The sequence below is a fragment of the Acomys russatus genome, chromosome 8 (assembly GCF_903995435.1).
Source record: "Acomys russatus chromosome 8, mAcoRus1.1, whole genome shotgun sequence".
NCBI classification, from domain to species: Eukaryota; Metazoa; Chordata; class Mammalia; order Rodentia; family Muridae; genus Acomys; species Acomys russatus.
This window is the reverse complement of record NC_067144.1, coordinates 50,658,959-50,680,626: the sequence shown is the minus strand read 5'-3', so window position 1 is coordinate 50,680,626 and position 21,668 is coordinate 50,658,959. Positions and strand designations below refer to the sequence as shown.

Below are 21,668 nucleotides of genomic sequence, written 5' to 3'. Positions count from 1 at the left end.
AGTGAATAATTTATAAAGATCTGCTTACTTGCTATGACATATCCACTTGTTGGTTAGATATTTCCTGATGCCATGAATATAACAGAATGCCTCCCATAGTGAAGGAGAGCAATGGAGGTATGAGGGAGACATACAGAGGCAAGGGAAATGGAAAGATATACATATGATCAGCCAGGAAAGGCAAAAAGAAAGAAAATACGATTTATATATAATATAAGCCTACCATATGGCCATAAATTAAATGAAGAATCACTCCCAGCCTAACATGTTGCTAAACTCTGCATCTTCTAAGAATGAAAACTGAATATTTGAAGGCAACATCCTTTCATTTGTCTCAACACTACAGTGTAACAAAACACATGATAAAAGGCTTTTCTCGGTTACATGGAAAAATCAAGAGAATTTATAACTACAAAGAACCCCGTCCTCTATTTACCAGACAGAAAGGATATAAATCATTTATTTCTTCAAGATGTTTTAAATTAAACTTCATTAAAAAGATAATAATGTAGAAATCCATTTAATGAAATATACTGCAGAAAAAGCAATAATTGTTTCATAAAGAATAGACATGGTTGTAATTGGAAAAAAACAAAGTAAACGTCTTAAGCCCAGAGTAATAACTTTAAATTCTATTAATATTTTTCCAATAGTACCCAAATATCCTTCAGTATTATTATTCCTAAGACCCAGTGCCTCTTACATTTTCCTGTTTTCTGATTCTTTTAGACCACACCCATGTTACTACTTAAAGAATTGTTTCTTTGAATAACACTATAACTATACAAATGAAGTAACTTAAAATACAGTGAACATAATCTAAAGAATCTTACTTACCAAAAGAGAATAGGGGCGCCCATTATGTTCAAAAGCCTCAGCAAAGTAATCGGTATTGTGGTCCAGTCTCTGGTGTCCTCCATACTCGGCTGCATCTGAATCTAGTACAATTTTGAATGTACAGCCTTTAAGGAATTCACAACAGTAGAGGAGTGGTAGGAGACACAAACACACTCTAAATGTTAAATCAGGATTTGTGCTAGGAACTTGAACAGTTCTCAAACACTGTTTTAATTAATTAATTAGTTTATTAACTAATTCACTTGACATCATGATCATAACCCCTTCCCTTTTTTCCTTGTCCTGTTTTCAGAGAAGGGGAGACCCCTTCCTACCAATCCACCCAGCTCATCAAGTCCCATCAGGGCTGAGCATGTCCTCTTTCCCTGTATCCTGGTGAGGCAGCTCCTCCAGGGGGAAGTGATCAAAGAACAGGCAACATAGTCCATGTCAGAGACATCCCCCACTCCTCTTACTAGGGAACCCACACGAAGCCTGAGTTGCCCATCGGCTACATCTGTGTAGGGGGCCTCGGTCCAGTCTCTGCTTGGTCCTTGCTTGGTGCAGTCTCTGCACAGCTTCTAGGTATAGCGTCACACCCAATACCCACAAGGCTTTCCATATATTTTATCCAGCCATCTGAGAGATCATGAAATATGGCACTGAATATCCCTCCCGATGAGAATCCCCTTTGCTTTAGAAGCATCTATCCTCTGTCTGTCATTCTACTCCTCAGTGAAGAGAAACGGGGCTCATTGGGAATATTTCTACCTAGAAGACCCACAAGGAATATACTTACTATATACTTGTGATATACCACAGTGATACTTAATCACTTTGCTAGTTACATCTGTCTTTACAATGCTTGAGTGTATTATAAAATGCATAAATACATGCATTCATGCATGTATTAGACTCGTGCTTGATCCTCTTTTGGAAGACCTTTTTATTCCTTCCTCATTTTTGAAATCATGGAGCTTTTTAGGACCAGAATATCAGAGGGATGAACTATGACATGAACAAAGTATGGCTGGAAGATTTCCAGGTGCAGCCTTATCCCAACTTCCTGGTTCCAGACCGAACACTGCTATTAACACAGTACAAACATGTATGTGCACTGACATTGCCACAGGTGGATTCCTGGGGCAATCACGAATGTGCCAAAGTTTAATAGTCAGTTCTGTGTTGCATTGCTGAAGATTAAACAAGATATTCAGCATCTTAGCCCAGTGTCCTCTCAGGCTAACATATATTTTTTCATAGTGGGTTACCAGTATGAGTAATACAGATGATAACTAAAGGTTGTTATATTAATGGAAGTATCTAGACTCAGAACTTGACATTAAAATATACAAGTAAATACTTCTTAGTACTTAGCGGGTTTGTTTTTTCTAGCCTTATGATGAATACATAGAGTACTAAGGTATTTTAGTTTTCATTTGCTGGTACATAAATCTTCAGTACCAAGAACATTTTTACATTTTTGTACAGTAAAAAGATCCTAAGAATAGTGCATGTGAACTATGATCAATGGCCTATCATTTTCATCCTTTTGAAACCTTGGTCTGGGTCAGAGATGCAGATGGACACACCACAGGAAATATGCTGCAAGTGGTGACTCTGTCTAGGTCAATCCAGGTCAATCTGTTCAAATTCACACTGCTGCTGAGGATCAGGGTGCTAGTGTGCTCAAAGGAGGTGGGGTTGGAGGCTTCAAATGATGTTTTCCAGGCTAGGAAGTGCACGTGCATTCTAATGTCAATGCAGCTGGAATGACTTAAGCCTACTAATAAGTTAGAATGAAATATAGTTGGTGAATATTACTGCATACACAGTATATGAAGCAACAAGGGATAACCAAAATCAAGTTTAGTTTTGCTCTTCATTCGAGTGTACCAAATACATGGCTTGTGTCTAAAAGATCACAACCTGGGGAGTAAGTCCTCAGAATACATTTTTCATAACTATAGAATCAAATTATCAACAAATTATTAGTTAGCAATAAAAATTTTGGTGAAGGCTATAAAAGGCAAACATGGTTCAAAAACATCTGTGGATTATGAATTACCAAATGGTAGGTATGTTATAAGGGTTTCCATGTGTATACAGATGTGGTCTTTTTTGTTTTGTTTTGTTTTATTTTTCAAGACAGGGTTTCTCTGTGTAGCCTTGGGTGTTCTGGAGTCACTTTGTAGACCAGGTTGGCCTCAAACTCACAGCAATCCACCTACTTATGCCTCCCAAGTGCTGGGATTAAAGGAGTGCACCACCACGCCCGGCTCAGATGTGTTCTTTTTAAGTGACAGAGGATTCATATGCATTAGTCATTGTCTGGACACAGAATTGTTCTTTTAGGTTATTATAATGCTAATTCATTGAAAAAATTTAACAGTACAGTTTTGTCTACACATTTTCATAATCATGATACAGAAAGAATAATAGCCATACAACAGCATGTTTCTTTTTGACACTGAAAAGGACCATTATATTGAAAAGAGGTATTGGCTTCTTTATATGTATGTAATTTGTAGCCATAGAGGAAAAGCTTCTTAAAAACACAGACGTTTCAAAATATCAGCTAGACTTAATTTTTTCTTCTGTTCTGTAATTTTTAAGGAAAAACTTCACTGTGCTCTCTTTGGGAACTACCCAGATAGGTGTCTTTATCACCTGGGGGAGGAGGCACAGGAGCTTTCTTAAGGAAATACAGTGCTTAAATTCAGAAGTTTCTACAAAGTGAAACACTAAAGATAATGTTTGGGCAGAACATTCTCCACAGTTGAGTGGAGAGTGGGATATGACTTTCTCACGTACTCTGGTGCCTCACATTTGACCATGTCCCCTGGAGGGGGAGACCTGGAGGCACTCAGAGGAAGGACAGCAGGTTACCAAGAAGAGACTTGATACCCTATGAGCATATACAGGGGGAGGTAATCCCCCTCAGGAACAGTCATAGGGGAGGGAAGAATGGGAGGATACAAGGGATGGAATAACCATTGAGATGTAACAAGAATAAATTAATAAAAAACCCTTGGGCTGGAGAGATGGCTCAGCCGTTAAAGGCTAGGCTCACAACCAAATATAAAAAACCCTTTTATTTAAGGAAAAAAAAAGATAATGTTTGGGAAGTCACTGTATTGTTGTTCTTTGTCATGGCATGCTACTCAATCATCAAGAAACTTTGTCTTGGAGAGATTTGCTTAAAATTGTGGCCAAAAACCTTAAGAGAAGCTTATTGGGGCAGCTGCTTCATTCGCTTCTTTCAAATATTCTCTCATTCAAGTATTCCCTCAATCTCTCTCAAAATATTTTTCAAAATATATAAGTAGTGTATTTTGAAAAAATGCTACTCAGATAATTTTAACTTATTTTAAACTATCTTCTTAATGTGCTTTCAAATGCCATGAGTTTAAAGCTAATTTTCCAGGACATATCCACAGGCTGCAATTGTCCAATAGCTGGCTATCACCCCACACTGAGAACTGCCTTCTTCTAAGATGTTCTCAATAAACCATTTATACTGATATACAGAAAAAATCTCAATTCACTAAAAGGTGTTAAGCTGCAAAAAGTAAGATCTTATATTAGAAAACCATCATAAATTATTTTTACCCCATCATTCACTTGCTGCTTATATAAAACATGCAAGACAGCATGAAAGATATAGCAATCACTAAGATGGCCTTACGTTATGCATAATTCACATCTTGTAGTGGGATACTAACGCATGCCTGTGAGTAGAGGAGAAAAAAATATATGGAGAGAGAGAGAGAGAGAGAGAGAGAGAGAGAGAGAGAGAGAGAGAGAGGAGAACTGATAATCTGTATATAAAAGAGAATTAAGGCTGGAATAAGACGTTATTATGCAATTTGTTGACTAAGTCTGCTACTAATGAACACTTCAAGCTAAATATGGTTTGACTATCAAGCAATTCAACCTAGGAGTCAGGACTCAAGCATAAAGATCGGGCAAAAGACCAAATCTGGGAAACTAGTTAAGAGGTTAACAATGTCCAAGGCCCTGACAGACATAAGCAATCAAGAATTTAGAGGTACATGCTCTAGAACTAAAAAAAATAGGGAGACTGGTACAATATCTGTAAATAGAAAAGTGGAAAAGGAGTTGGCCTGCCTTGCAACGAACAACTAGGTAAGTGGAAGGACTAGGTGCCAACTCGATTGAAGATAGGACTGATCACCCCATTCTCTGGAGCTGTTTATATGATTTATGGGTGATTCAAGCAAAATGTTGAGGAATGCTGTTTCTTGCTCACTTCTAAGGTTGAGCTTCCAAGCATCAACAAGCCAAAGTAAATACAATATGAGGAAAAAAGAACGGTCATAAGTGGAAGCCATCTAAGCTAGTACACTCAAACCGAAACAGTGAAGCTTTCAACATTGTTACTAGAAGTTTGTTTTGGTGGTTTTAGGTCCATTCTCATTTACTCGTGAAACAACAACAACAACAACAAAATACTGTGAACCAACTTTTTTCATTGCTTAATTTTGGAAAATGCAATAAGAACAGAATAATAGAATTTTAAAGAGGGATGTCTCCTTTTTCGATCAAAAAAGGAGATGAAATAGGTTCCTACAAATTTGGATAGCATTTTAAAATATTATGACTTCATATTTTAAATTCAAGGGCTTCCTAAGTATTTGATATATCTATCAACAGGTTGAAGTAGATAAGAAGTTTTAAGCATTATTTTATAATCTGTGCCCTTAAATTTAAACGAAGGAAGAGCCTATGCTGAAGGAGGCCTCCACTAATAAGATTAAAGAACAGTGAAGGCATGAAGACTCTCAAATTGAATGGCTCTTCAAACACTTCAAAAGCTGCTGTGTTTGCTCAGACACTTGATAAAGTGTCTGCTCAAAGTGTGAGCATTTTGATGTAAGAAGTGCTATCTTTTATATCATTCAGTGCCGGACTTTCTTTACTCCCACTGAGAGAGCCGAAGGAATTTATTGTAAGGTACAGCCCCCAAGATTTCCAGATGCATGACAGAAGGGGAGGGCCCTCCAATGACTAGATGACCAGAAAGATGGCGGAACGAGTCACTTACCATAGATCTTCAACTGTAAGAAACCATCAATTTAAAACGAGACTTTTATAGATATCTCTAGAAAAGAGAAACCTATCATTTTACTGTGATGTTCCTTTCAAGGCGCATCCCAAATGAAGACATGATAAGATGTGGAAAACATTCATTTGGAATCAATTGTCTTCATATCTAATTCTTTAATCAACACACTCATTTGATGACAATTATTATAACTCAAAGAACTGCATGATGTGAAGAAAGGAACTCTAAACCCAAGAGCGAGGAACAGTGTAAAGACTCTCAGATCAGCCACTCTACTTACTTGAAGTAGTCATGAGAAACCGAATGTCCGTTTGGTAGAGTGTGAACAGCTGGCAGGAAGCAAGGACGGTTTTAGATTTCAACAGTCTGAAGATGACTGCCCACTATAGAATTTGCCATAATGTTCAAACATATTCTCCCCTTTTACATTTCATATTGAATTTTATCTGTTGACATGTACAATCCATAAAAATCTAGCCATATAACATCTGAACTACATCTGTCCTCTCATTTCATAATTAGTTAAAAAATTGTAAAAATCCCTAGAAACCACAACTTTACTGGATATGCTTGGTCTTTTTCACAACGCACAGAGAGTAAGGGTTTGTGGTGTGTTCACTAGGATGTGCTGTCTGTGTGGGGTGGTGATGCACATAAATAAAAACCTGACTTTCTCAAAATTAATTGTTGCAATCAAGTGTTCTGATGTCTTAATTCCTTTTGAAACCATTGATGATAATGTGACATGTGTGAATATATTTCTTTCATAAAGTAAGCATTTAGTATTTTCTCTCTTAGACCTCAATGAAAAATCCTCCAATAGGATGTAATATCTAAAATGAATTTAGAAAAAGAATATAAAAAATAAATGGGATATTTACACTGAGTATAGTCATTATTTAAAAAATAATAATAAGTCAGAAATGTAACTTTCTTAGTCTTGCTAGCTCAAACTACTTGGAGAGCCCTAGAAAGAGGCTGCATCTCCATGCATGAGCTACATAGTCATTCACGTTTGAGAGTAATGTCTTAGCTGGGCGCGGTGGCGCATGCCTTTAATCCCAGAACTCGGGAGGCAGAGGCAGGTAGATTGCTGTGAGTTTGAGGTCAGCCTACAAAGCGAGTCAATGACAGCCAAGGCTATACAGAGAAACTTTGTATCAAAAACCTAGAGAGAGAGTGAGAGAGAGAGAGAGAGAGAGAGAGAGAGAGAGAGAGAGAGAGAGAGAGAGAGAGAGAGAGACAGAGAGAGAGTAATGTCTTCATCAAAAGTTTAAATGACATTACACAGTTAATTATGAAGCAAGCAGAAGCATATTCCCATCCTAAACTAGGATGTACTTGTTTCATCAACAAAAGCTTCTGGGTTTTAGGTTACAAAATAAACTCCAATCTCTATAAGACTGATGCCTTACTCACACATTTCTAGATACTGTGTAGTATGCATATCAATAAAGCAAGCTCAAAGGACTTCTTGCTCAAATGTCATTATCTACCATGGTAATTAACAGATAAATAAGCTTTGTGAAATGCATTTTCATGCAAACTTTTAGCTTATTCTTGAGTCACCTTAAGGACACATGTCAGTCACTAGCATATTGAATAACAATATAAAACATGGAGGGCTATACAGTGCTGTATAAAAGTAGGAAAAAAACATTCCAAATACATTACAGAATATTTGTGGCTAACCTGTTTAGCAATGTTTCATTATCATGGAAGATTGTGTAACTTGAACTAAATAAAGTCATTGCTTTTCAATAGCTCAATAAAGGAGAAATGTAACAACAACAAAAGTTCCCACATGTCTAGCCTATGTTCCCTCTAGAAATATGTTGTCCATACCATTATTATCTACATACTTATGAGTTCAGTTAGCTAATGAAGCAATACAAATTATTTAGAGCTTAAAAGGAAAAATAACAGGTTATTTTTGCCTTTAAATCAGAAACCTGATTATCAAAATCAATTTGTACTATGCACCCCCCCCCCACAGTTCCTAAAACACAAACCATGTCATGCTTTTGAAATAAAAACTAATTTTGATTGTGGCCATAAGGAAATACTACTTGATCACAGGGGTTAGGAAAGTGGCTCCCTGAGAAAGAGCTTTCTAGGCAATCTAAGATCTGAGATCTCATCCCTTGTATCCAGCCATCACATGGGTGTGGCAGCATGCATCTGTTAGTCCCGTGCGTGTGAGGCAGAGTTCCACCCAGGGGCTCCTAGCCAAAAAGGCAAGCTACAGGTTTAATGAGAAACTGCTAAAAAATAATAAGATAGAACAATGGGCTGATGAAATTCATGCACTAACCTCTGGCTGTTCCACACCCTTGCACGAGTGAGTCAATCAGCAAATGTGACCAGGCCTCCTGCCTACGTACTTTCCACCAAATAAATTTACTCTAAACATACAGTCTAAAAGCCAGCAGTGTTGTTAAATATATATATATATCTGAATATCTAAATAGATGGTTGGGAGCTTAAAAGTTTCTGAACGATGGGCAGTTATTAGCAGAAAGGTACATCACCACAGCCATTGCAGACAGCCAAGCGCAGGAGGCATCAGTCATAAGGTGCTGGGGGCTTTCTAGCCAACAACCTGTTCTGAAATTCGGTCTGGAGTACTTTCTGTATCTCTAAGATTTACTTAACTTCCATGAGCCTCAGAGGGTCTTTGCAAATTAGGTAGGAAATCAGGGAGTTTTGTGCAGATTAACTGAGGTGCTATCCCCATGAGCTGAGCCCAGTCTCCAGCACAGAGAAGTTGCTGAAGTTATTACAGATGTGGCCACTGCATACCGCGCTCTCAGAGGACAGGAACTGTAAACGTGGGGTGACGTGCACTTGCCCTTGGTTTACTGTCAGCTCGGCCACTTCTTTCTTCACAGTGTTGCTATTCTCTTCTCCTGTCCTCACTCGAACTAGAATTTAAGGCTTTTCTTGTAGTATACAGGCTGCTTCATTCAAACTTTATCAATCGGCACACACAGATTACTGAAAATTATGTATTTAAAACTATAAATTTTTTAAAAATGGAAAACGGTCTCCAATTTTCTGAAAATAGTGAATCATTTTGGAAAAGCCCATTCCAACCACTCATATCTAGAACGTATCATGACACTACACTCTCTTGTTTAAATTTTGTTTTAAGCTGAAATTGCTCTGATTTTTTTTTTAAGCTACTATAAACTTTGAAAATGCTATGGATGGATTTATTATCTTTCTCATTATTTGACACAATTTCTGTAAGGCATTTCTGTCTTTATTCTCTTGTTGTTGAGGACCTACGTTATTATTTCTGAGCACATCCTTTCTTTATCTTCTTGCAATTCCTCCTTAGATTCCTATTTTCAACTAATGCTTGTTTGGCCTAAACATTAGGAAAATATTTTTGTATTTACATGGAGAACCTAAAAAGTTGAAGAGAGATGAAAAGCGACTGCTGTGGGCTACAGGGCAAATGTGAGACTTGGGGAAAATGGAAGGCTCTTGGTCAATAAACTCTGGAGGCCTAACTCACAGCTTGGCAACCTCAGCTAATAATAGAGTTGATAGTACAACTAAGTGTGAGTCTTTATTACAGGCATGCTCACCACACATACAAATACACAAGCAGGAGGTAACTGTGCAAGGTGGAGACTGTGTAAGTTGACTGAGGTAACTATTTACAATGTATCTTTGTATTAAAATAGGATATTGTATACCTATACAATAGACAGCATATTGCATATCTATACAGTGTTAATTAATCAGCTTTGCTCCAATAAAGCTGGAAATATTTTCCATTCATATTAAGCTGTAATTCCTGAATGTTGTAAAGTAGGGAAGCATAAGACACTCCAAAAGAGAATTTAGTCAGAGAAACCATTTTGCAAAGAGGGAACGAGAACACAAGTAAAAATATCATTCTAATTAGTGAGACACACTTTATGTATAGGAATTGCATTTCTGTAGGACAACAAAGAAATGATTTGTTATCCAAATATAAAACCGTGCTGAAATAGAGAAACTCGATTAAATTTCATGTATTCACTTACCAGGACTCTGACCTTTTGGAAGTTATGAATCTTTCTGATCCTCATATGTAGATTAAGGATAAGAACACTAGGCATGACCAGCCTTACTGACATAATGTGAGGACCGGGTAGGCCAATGTAAATGAAAGTCTAGGAAGTGTTATGAAAATTTAACTTCTGACTCTAATTTAAAATAAGCACAGAGACTTCTTCACCAAAGTAGTTCTATTTAATTTGAATAGTCTGCAAAGGTCATGTTTGAATTGTATGTCTAAAAACCCAGAGTCCATGCTTCCGTGTATTCCTACCACTCACCCATCATCACCCACCTGTACAGATCTTGGTTAGCAGAGCAGAGGCCAATGCATGCTGGTCAACAGGGAATCACATCATAGGATGAACTGTTGAATCTAAGAAGGTCTATGATTCTTCAGGGCAAGGATGGCGAAGAAGGGAATTAGTGATGAGAGCTGACTTGGGTAGAAGGGGTTATTGCACAAGGAAATTGGGGATGGGGAGCAAAGAACATGAAAATCTTGCTGCAGTCATGGGAAAGGCATGTGACAAGAAGCACAGCTGGGAAAACGGTATGGGAATAAAAAAGGGGCTTAGCAAAGAACACGTGAGGTTTAGTGAATAGTACTGTAAAGGGACTGAAAGGAATTATTATGTGTTAATGAACTGAGGACGTGGACACAAACAACAACAACAACAACAACAAAAAAAAGAATTTGGAAAAAAAGAAGGAGTTTAGGCCATAGCAAGGAAAGCTACCTGCTTATTCCAAATCTTCTAATATATATAAAACATGACACAATATATACAATAGCACAACCTGACTCCCAGAACTTCCAGTCATCACACCATGACAATGAGTAGGTGCTTTGGTGGTGAAAACACTCAAGAGAAAACAGTTTTCTTTCTTAATGCAAATTTTTGGCAGAGATGGAACAAGGTCCCTCAGCTAGTAATATTCTTGACACTATCCTAGCACAGAGAACAAGTGTATGAATTTGCAGCTAACAGATCACACATCTGGAGGCTGTAATGGTTACATGGGCCTTGGGGAGACAAAACTGTCAGAGTTCATCTTCTGTTGGCCATCTACCGCTGGGCATGCAACTAATGCCGAAGAGTAGTTTGTCTCCTCTGTGATACTTCCTTTAAGAAGTCGGTGACAAGCACCTCCCTCGGTTACTGATAGTATAACATAAGGTGGAGGTGCGTTGTGTTTGAAAGGCTATAATATTTCTAAATTCATTTTCATATGGAATAGTATGAAATGGAGGGTGAGAATCCAGACTGAGCTGTTATGTATGAATTTCCGAAGTCAGGAGAAACTCAGTCTATTAGAGACCAATGTCCTAAAACACAAAAGTGCTCTTTAATATTTCACAGCACTGCAATAAATATTCAGAACGAAGCAGCCCTCCATCCTTATCATCACACCAAACAATAATTTTTAAGAAGCATGTGTACTTATTCATTACTGCCTATAGTCAGTCATATGAATATACACTAGGTCAATCTAAAAATGTTATATTAGTTAATGACAGGGGCTGCTAAGAAATGTTAATCAACGAAAAATAACCAGACCCCTAAGAAATGTTTAAAAGTAACATTGTTATCTAGAGATTGAATAAGAGAATGTAGTCAACTCTTGTGTGTACATATATGTGCACATAGTCTTTAAAAATAAAGATGAAAAAGGCAATACATTCAAAATTGTCATTTGTTTATGTTTCCCTGCTCACATAAAGAACATTATAAAGAAATACACACACAACAAAAAGGAAGTGTGCATGTGTTCTAAGTCCCTGTCATATATTCAGGAGGAATCCTTGTCCACCTGTTTAGCATTTTTACCAAACATTTATACCTGTAAAAACAAAAAGGCAAATCTAGACTCTATTTATTTAGTTGAGAAATAATCTTTCACATGTACTGTATCCTCTTGACAAACCATGGCATGTAAGTAATCCTAAATTAATTCCTTTGCTTTTATTTGTTTCATAAAGTCCTGATTCTGTGTAACAGTGTTATATAACCACACTTCAAAGGCTTCTCTAAACCAAGCAACACAGCCGCAGCTCTGCCTTCAGTGATCACACTCTAGAGTCATCCTAGTGACCTTATTTTGCTCATTAGAAAATCTGTATACTAGTTGCAAATGTCATACTCTGAATTTACATTTTAAAAGGCACATCTTGCAGCAGTTTAATAAAACTATTTTCAAGATCTCAGGTCAAATCCAAGGATTTACTCATCTCTTCCCGTAGCTTTAATTATTTTTGGCCTGCACTCACATTCTCCTCAGGAGCCACGACTGTGGTGGCTCCTTTTAGCACCTGACCTTGGGACACCTGAAATACCAATTGGAAAGGGGATGCTACGACACGATCGTGACCACCTCCACCCCAGCAGCATACAGACAGACGACTTAAAACCCTGTGACTGCTCTGCTGTTTATGCTTCTCAGCATAATACTCATTTCTACAGACCAAGCCAGGTGTGGTGGCACACGTCTTTAATCCTAGCACTCAGAAGGCAGAGGTAGGTGGATTGCTGTGAGTTCAAGGTCAGCCTGGTCTACAAAGTGTGTCCAAGACCCAAGTCTACACAGAGAGAACCTGTCTCGAAAAAACAAAAAACCAATACCCAAAAACTGAAAAAAAAAAAAAAAGAAAGAAAGAAAGACCAAGTCATATGCTTTACAATATCCTTTGTGCTTGTAAGTTTGCGTGCATTATTACATAGAGCCATGGTGTAGCCATATTCCAACACAGAGAACAACAATAGAACATGACTCGAATACCTGTCCTTTACTTTTTTTTTTTTTTTAATTTTTTTCTCTTTCTGTAGACATTGCTAACAATGAAAACAAGGAAGAAATCCTAGGGAAGACTATGTGGCAGGTGACTGAGGTGGGAAAGGGATGACTGAGGATGTGTGCACACTGCCATGAATTTTTGGGGGTGGGGTACAATTTCCTAATGTAACCCATTTTCTCCAGAATATATTAAAACAATTTTTAACAATATATTAAATAAGTAATCATCACCACTCTCACCACTGCTATCATGCCAAAACTCATGTGGAAAACATAAAAATAAAGAAACTGCACCATGAGATAACTAGGACGGCATGGGTTTTGCAATAAGCACACTATTTGGCTTTACAAGCCATATGCTGGAGGGAAAGCCTCAAAGGCTGTCTACAGGTCTGTTACATGAGGCTAATGCAATTCTCCTCATATGGTGCACAGGGATAGAAGACTAAATACTATAAAAACAAAGCAAAACAAAATCCACCATGATATACAACTTTCTCCTACATTACTTAAGAAGTGGCACTACCATTTGTATTATGGATTAGAAAGAATGGGTTTTCCTTCAGGCTCACACGTTTTAATTTTGATTCAATACTCACTGGATAATATTCTAAGTGAAGAAATGAAACAGTGATACACAAAATACAAAGGGTATTGATTTTTCCTCTTTGGAGACGAACAATGTGGAATCACAAGAAAATATAACATACGGGGAAAAAATATATTCTACCTTTCTAAGCATGAAATGTGAAACCTGCCTGTTTACCAAGTGCACTGATGTCACTATAAATCACCACATTTCTATCCACTATATTGGAGAACCCTCGTTTTTGGTACAGTGGAGATTAACAGAGAAGATGCTATCTGACATGTGTGCGTAGGAAAAGACTTTTGCTGTTGTTTTTGTTATTCTCATAGACATAGGCGTAAATCTTTTAAGGAAACAATGTTCATCCTTTCACAGTCATCAAAAAGACCATAACCAAAACCTCATTGACACAAATATGTCTTATCTTTCAATTTTCCATATTTTGTATTATTTTGAAAGATAGTTAAAAGCATACTTAAAGTTTCTTCCTTCTTTGCCTGGAATTATCTCCCAAATAGCTCCTTTTGTAAGTTCCTGGGAAGACAGCTACCATGACTACTCCAAAGATCTGAGTCAGGTTGATGCCTGTTGATATGATATGCAAGATACAAAGGTTCATAAATTGACAGTGCTTGAGAATTCAAACATGTTATCTATAAAGTATTTGTACTTCATAGTGAAGAAGAAATTCAAATGGCTTTTCCAGAAAGTTGAAATTTTCCTGGTATCAAATTTAGTTTCTTAGGAATTCAGAATCTGAAGAATTTCTTTATCTGATGAATATATCCAGGCCTGCCTGACACTGGAGAATCTTCACAGCAACTATCTGCATCCAATTTACATGCAGAAAAACCAATTATCATAAAGCATTGTGGTAAAGTCAGAAATATAATAACAGGATCTTAATTTATTCCACTTTCTATATCTAAATGCATGCTTTAACAGTTTAAAGGTGAAAGAATAAGTAAAAATTATGTCGGCCAAAAGCAAATGAGTCTTGCACAAATTTAGGGATTATACAAAGAATCATAAGCTTGGAACAATAGGAAGTTGCAAGAAGAAATCTCTCTTTTGCCTAAGGAATATGGCAAAACATTAACATATTAGCAGTGGAAAATCATCCACTGAAGAACTCCTTTACAATCTCTCGCAAAAAGGTTAAAAGACAAAAACTAACATCCAGTGTATGTTTTCATGCTCAACGTTACATTTCAAATTTTGAGAAGAAATTATTTACTGAATGAAGATTAAAAGATCATATATTGCACTAGGGCATCTAAAGAAAAGCTCGAGGTTTCCATTGGATGAGAGTACAATGGGAGTGTGCAACCACACTGTGATGCGGGTGTTGCTGGTGGAGATTTATCAAACATTATCAACATGGTAACATGGTAGATGTGGCAGCTGACCTCACACTTGACTGTCCACATCTGGAAAAATTGCACTGCTAGATTTGGCAGTTTCACTTTGGACGGAAGTAGAATTTACTTTGGATAAGATAAAGAAGGAAGAAAAAGAAGGAAGAAACAACAGAAGAAAGGCATTTGGTCCAAAAGAGGGTAGTCTGGAGAGAGGTAGTATAAAGAAGAAAATCTTTTTAATAACTAAGAACTTGTACTTTCATCGTGTGAAGCAGATACTTAGAATAAGAAACTGTTTCATTAGCAGCTACTTGATTATCAGTGAGGGTGGGAGTAACCATGACAGGCAGAACACAACTCCTCAATACTAAGATGACAGTATGAGTGCGGTCTTTGCATTATCATGGGCTACTGTTTTTATGTGGTTAATCATGAGGGGTGGTGAAGTGTATTTTGGCAGTACATTCCTCCTCCTGTATTGAAGAGAAGAATCACCATTATAGCAAAATTTCTCTAAACCTGTAGGTGTTGATATTTTTGAGTATCTAAAGAAACATTAAAATGTAAATATTTTTAGTATAATCAATAACAGACATAAATTAACTCTAGAGTATTGGTTAAGAGGCATGAGTTAGGCCGACAACAGAAATAAACAAGGATCCACAGGGTACAAGTCTATGTGATACAGGAAAGAGGCCAAGAGTATTATGAAGAGATCAATGGGGAAACATGCATAATTGAGTTAAATGGGAAGGGCACAGGTAGGCAAGGTAAACAAAGGAATGTGGAATGGGATAATTAATATTAAGGGCCATATGAAAAATTATTACTGTAAAAGATTCCTAGAGTATACCCATATATAAAAGGAATTTAAATGAAGTTACCTTACAAGAGGGGAGACAATGCCCCAACTACAGAGCTTAAGCCACCAAGTAAATTCTCCAATGATGGGATGAGTCCCAGAGGCCCTGCTAAAAGCCACCAAAGCTATTGGTTACTCTGATGATCAGCCCTTATTGCTGAAGGCACACTTACCTATGCCACTGAATATGGAGAAATGAAGCTGTGGCCCAACTAGAAGCTTCGCTCCTACTGACCAGTGTTCATGTTGCTGGAGAATACTTTATATGCTATTAGAGGAGAGAAGTGATCATCAGTATCACCCAGCTACAAACCTTACAAGCTACCACAGCATTCTGCCTGCAAAACATCCTGGTGCAATTGTGGCCCAGATGTTATGAAGTTAGCAACTCCTTTTAAAATGGATTTAAAGCTCACTTCATGAGCTCAAACCCTTTATGTAACCAATAATCTGAAACTAGATAGATAAATAGGCCTAAGGGAAAGCCTTCTACCATTATTCTGCTAAAGGAACACAGCAAGAAAATGATCTTGAGATATTGCTATGCCAATAGACTAGACCATCATTCGGGCATCATCAGATAAGCTTATTGCAGTAGATGGAAATTAACACAGAGATGCATAATGAACAGTGTGAAGAGTGAGGGACTTTGGAGCACTAAGCCCCAAATGTTCATTCGGCACTGAATAAGATGTCTTTATCAAAGCACAGGGAGCTATGCAGAAAGGCAGAAAGATTCTAAGTGTCAGAGATGATAGATAACTCTGAGGAAAAAGTATCTTCTAGTCAAACAGGACTGATAAACAGAAACCCACAAAGACTGTAAGAGAGGACACAAGTCCTGAACAAGTCCAAACAGGACCACCACCATCAGAAGAAGAAAGAGACAGAAGGCCCCACTGGTAGCCAAGGAGGGTATTTACAATTGTTACCTGCTAGGAAGAAAAAAATCAGTTCTCTCCAATGCGATGACAAGCATACTCCAGGACAGGCCTTATGCCCAGGAGACTTGGCCAAAAAAAGATAGACTTGATGTTATTTTGTGGGGTTTTGTTTATTTGTTTGCTTGTTTTTGTCTTATTAGTGTTCTTGTTTATTAGTTTGTCTATTTTGCTTTTCATTTATTGTTTGAAAGAGAGAGGAGAGAGAGAAGAGAGAGAGAAGAGAGAGAGAGAGACAGAGAGAGAGAGGGAGAGAGAGACAGAGAGAGAGAGACAGAGAGAGAGAGACAGAGAGAGAGAGACAGAGAGAGAGACAGAGAGAGAGACAGAGAGAGAGAGACAGAGAGAGAGAGAGACAGAGAGAGAGAGACAGAGAGAGAGAGACAGACAGAGAGAGACAGAGAGAGAGAGAGACAGAGAGAGAGAGAGACAGAGAGAGAGAGAGACAGAGAGAGAGAGAGAGAGAGAGAGAGAGAGAGAGAGAGAGAGAGAGAGAGAGAGAGGGGGGGGGGGGAACTTGAAGGTAGAAGGGTAGGGAGGTTGGTAGGAGGTTCTGGTATGAATGAAGAATGGGAAAGAATATGACCAAAATATGTTATACACGATTAAAAAAAGGAGCTACATTTTCCCTTAGAAACAATTGCTGAGTCCTTCACGTCAGAAGGAGCTGTGTGTGCCATTTTTAACCTGTCTCCATCACCTCAGATCATGTCCTCGCTATGCTTTTGGTATTCTGCAGTATCCATGATTAACAGCTGAGTTTGCACTCTCTCTTTTCACGCAATCTTTTACTGACTTGGATGTGCAAAGTTGTTCTAGTACATACATTCTTATCAAGTAAATTTTTATTTCAAAAACCTTCAACAACATATCATAAAACTTCAAGAAATAAAGCTTAAACCAATTAGTATAGCTTTAACAACTTCCTATTATATGATCTCAATTTGTGATGTTAGTGCTATCTCTTAGTAGTTTTATTATAGTCACCATTCTTTAATTAGTCTTATGTACTGCCCATTATTTAAGGATGCTCTACACGTCCAACCACTGGAATGCCTTCTCTGTGTTCCTGTCCTGTATCCATCCATATTTGCAAGGTGTAGGCCCATCATTCTTTTCCTCCCTGTTTCCCTTTCCTTGTGTTGGTTTCCCAGGGGACATTTTTGCCTCTGTACCATTGATTGCATTGTGTCTCACACAATACATTGGTTTTATAGATCTCTGCTTCAGTATTATAGCTACCACTGATATCGGAAAGGACTGAAATAGACACTGAGATATCTGAGATTGTAAATAAGGAGAGGACATTGGAAATATTTTTCTTGCTTTTTCTTATGCATCCCTCCCCTGCCTGCTCCCTTGCCAATTCTGATCTAAAAAGTGAACCATGCCCTAAATTTTAGAAGAGACAGAGAAAGTAGAAAGGCCATTGAATTATATATTCTTCCTCACTAGACAGAGGAGTAAGGAAGGAAGTGACTGTCAGATGCAACTGTGAAGGATTTCATATAGAAAAATGAAATGTGGATTCACTGCTTATTAGAACAAATACTACTTTCAAAAATTCCCAGAATTGTAATTTTCAGAGTTTACCCAAAGATCATGAATAATTCAGTACTAAAAAAGATAGACGAAGTTAGCTACCTTAAGTCCCTCACCTTTCAGATGAGGAAACTGAGTTCAAGAACCTTGTTAGTCTTATTTTTTTTTCACTGTGCTGATACTATGGAGTATTGAATTTTAATAGCCATATACACTGGCAGAGAAAAGGATATTTCCCTGGCATTGCTGTCCCAACTCTGTAGTCTGTGTAGCTCTTGCTTGGGTGGAAGTTGAAAATAAAGAGGAGTCCTGCTCTTTCAAACGTGATGGTCTTATTGCCTTCGTGTTTTTCACTCACGTAGGCCTGTAAGGATAACACATTCGGTTTAAATCACTCTGAGACGCTGCTGCAAGGAACTATTTGATAGAGGTCTGTCCTGTCATTCCTAATAAGCATTGTTCATTATTTTGCCAAAATGAAATCTCTACAATCTACAATTTTTCATGCTACAATTTTGGCAAACAATATCAAAAATAGCTTGAAAAATATAAAAGCACCACTGTCCATGTTCCACCTTGAGAGCACAAACAGAGAATTAGTGTTGTGGTATTTGCACGGCATTTGCAGTGCATAGTATTTGTGTATATTAGACCTAAGTATAAATGCATTTCCCTTAAGACTTTAATTTTTCAAAGTTACAATAACATTATATCGAGATTTTGAAATTATGTTTTTTCTAAAATAACTACATTTTTACATAACTCTGTAGAGAGTCAATAGCAACCTGAAGTCCACTGTAATGTGCTGGGCATATTTCTTAATAATACGAAAAGGTCTAAAAATAAATTGCATTTGCACACTCCCTGATCCCTGTTCATAGCTGTCTTTGAAAGCCTTTGCATCTTCGGCTCCACTTTCACCTAACTCTAACGCTGTAGATTTATTGCTGTGTTGATCAGCAGCATGTCCCTTGGTAATTTAGCAGTAGGAACTACAGCTCCACAGTGAACAGTGTGCCTTTTGGTACTCCGCTTTGTTCCAACAGAAAACGAGCATCTTTTTGCTCTCTCTCTTTTTTAATGGAAATGGCATGTCTAATAAGCATGATTAGGGCATGCACATCATGTAGCCAGTATTATTGAATATACAAATACCCTTGTTCAGTCACTAAACAAGCAAACAAAAGATGACAAAGTAAAAACACATCAACAGTAATTTCAAACGGTATCAACTGAAGGTAAATGGATTATAACTAACACATGCTATATGCTAATTTTTGCAAGGAAGGAAAAAAAAAAAGCCTGTATAAAATTTGCACCTGTTAATTACATTTTCTCAAAGTTATTGAAAACTGAGACTTTAATTCCAGAGGAGAGTTCAGACTTATGCAAAATACAAAACAGCATGCGGGTATAATGGCATCTATTTAAATGACAAGTTAGAGACCAGTAAAAAATGGGAAACAGCCATAAAAATCTAGGTGTTGTCTATGTAGTTTCTTTATGACAGCATAATTATTTACACAAAGGAAAACCAGTCAAAACAATTAAGATGTTTCCACAGCGATTTCCAAAATGGGTTTCATGCAGAGCATCTGCCATTTATTTTTTTAACCAATTCAAATGAAAATTACTAAATTTAAACAACAACAGCAACAACCAACTAACCAGGACACTAAGCAGAGCCAGCTGTATGCTTAAGATTTTCATTATCTATTGGAGAGAACCCTGTGACATGTTTTGACAACCTACAATACATTACAGGGCACTACACACTGAATAAAGAAGTGCTTCTCAGAGGGTCTGCATGCAGATTTAAAGCAATTGCCATTCTAAGCATGCCCAGCCCAGGTGACTAAAACATCACATCCAGAGCAAAGAGCTTACCTGTGGAGCTGAAAGCCAACCACGTCTTTCTTCCAGTCTATTCATATCTCTGTCAAAGTTATTTAGGAACTTATAGCGAAGAAGGTCGTCATCAGTTAAATTAAACTGCCTTCTGGCATAATGGTAACTCTCATTGTTCCCTTTCCTTGGGAAGTCCAACCATTCAGGATGCCCAAATTCATTCCCTGCATTTAAAACAAGCAAAACATTTTCTCAAATGTAAAAATCGGGTAGAAACAGTAACACTCCTTACTAAGAGAACTCTATAATTACATATTTTCAAACTTACCTAAGAGTCAATTTAGAGTGTAATGCACTAGAGCTGCATTCTGTAACAGAAAGTACAGGCCTGGAGAGGTGGCTCAGGCAGTTAAGAGCACTTGCTGTGCATCTTGAGTATGTGAGTTCAAATCTCTAATACCCACGCAAGAGGCCAAGCATGGCTGCTTCACCATGGGGTGAAGATAGGCAGATAACTGAAGTGCACTGGAAAGCTAGTGGAGCCAGATCAGAGTGACAGACCATGACTTGAGGCACCACGGTAAAGAACAAAAGAGGATGACACCTGATGTTCTCCTCCTGTCTCCATGTGTATGTATCACACACATGCATCACACACATACACACCATAGCCACCACCAAAAAAACCCACAAAACCAAAACAAACAAAAACACAAAAAACCAAAAAAACAAAACAAAAAAAAAAAACAAAAAAAAAAACCAATAAACAAAACAAAACAAAACAAAAACAAAAACACCAAGATGTATTACATTTAGACTCGAAGGGCCCTGGTCCCCCTTCAGCTGATTAAAATATGAAGATTTTACTGCCACATTACAGTTGACATACATTTTATTATTTTATTTTATTTTTTAAATTTTTTTAATTAATTTATTCTTGTTACATCTCAGTGGTTATCCCATCCCTTGTATCCTCCCATTCTTCCCTTATTCCCCTCCCCTATGACTGTTCCTGAGGGGGATTTCCTCCCCCTGTAGATGCTCATAGGGTATCAAGTCTCTTCTTGGTAACCTGCTGTCCTTCCTCTGAGTGCCCAGGGGTCCCACTCAAACTAAGGCACCAGCCAAGGACAATACAGGCGGTAAACTTTAAACCCCTACCCAGATCTAGCCAATGGACAGAACATTCTCCACAGTTGAGTGGACAGTGGGGTATAACTTTCACACGAACTCTGGTGCCTCATATTTGACCATGTCCCCTGGAGGGAGAGACCTGGTGACATACATTTTATAAATTTTCTTTTCTCAGATTTTCTGGCTACTTTAGATATGTATCTATAATTTGGTCCATGTATAAGTATTTACAACTGAGAAACTCAGATGAGAATTAATTTAAACATTATTTTTTTGCTGTAATGATGAGAAGCAGAAACCAAATGCAATCATAGTGATCTCCCAGCAAAATGCTTTAAATAGCAAACTTTGTGAAGAACTGCAGCTTACATTTAACACCTCAGGCCTAGAGTCACAAAAATAACATTTTTGCAGATGTAAAAACATCTGCAAGCACCTCACTAAATTCTCATATTTTGCTCTAAATGAAGTACTTCATAGGATGTGCTCATAGGACGGCAGAGGAAGGACATAACGGTTTCAGTCCTGTGAGCCATCAATACTCTAAGGATCTTCACTGGGACAAGGGGCCCCTTCCTGGTGCACTTAGAATCCTGCCTCAGGAAGAACGAATATC

At 37.7% G+C, this 21,668-nt stretch overlaps 1 protein-coding gene across 1 annotated transcript in view; it reads right to left on the bottom strand.

Moving 5' to 3' along the window:
- The window catches only part of LOC127192809 (1,4-alpha-glucan-branching enzyme-like), a 28,095-nt gene extending 7,932 nt beyond the window's left edge, over positions 1–20,163 (bottom strand). Inside the window, exons 1-3 of the mRNA XM_051150135.1 lie at positions 19,958–20,163; positions 18,304–18,434; positions 838–955 (exon numbers count right to left, since the gene is read on the bottom strand). Coding sequence (XP_051006092.1) covers positions 838–955; positions 18,304–18,434; positions 19,958–20,002 — 294 coding nt within the window. The 5' untranslated portion in view covers positions 20,003–20,163. The remainder of the gene's footprint in view (positions 1–837; positions 956–18,303; positions 18,435–19,957) is intronic.
- Positions 20,164–21,668: the final 1,505 nt, after the last annotated feature.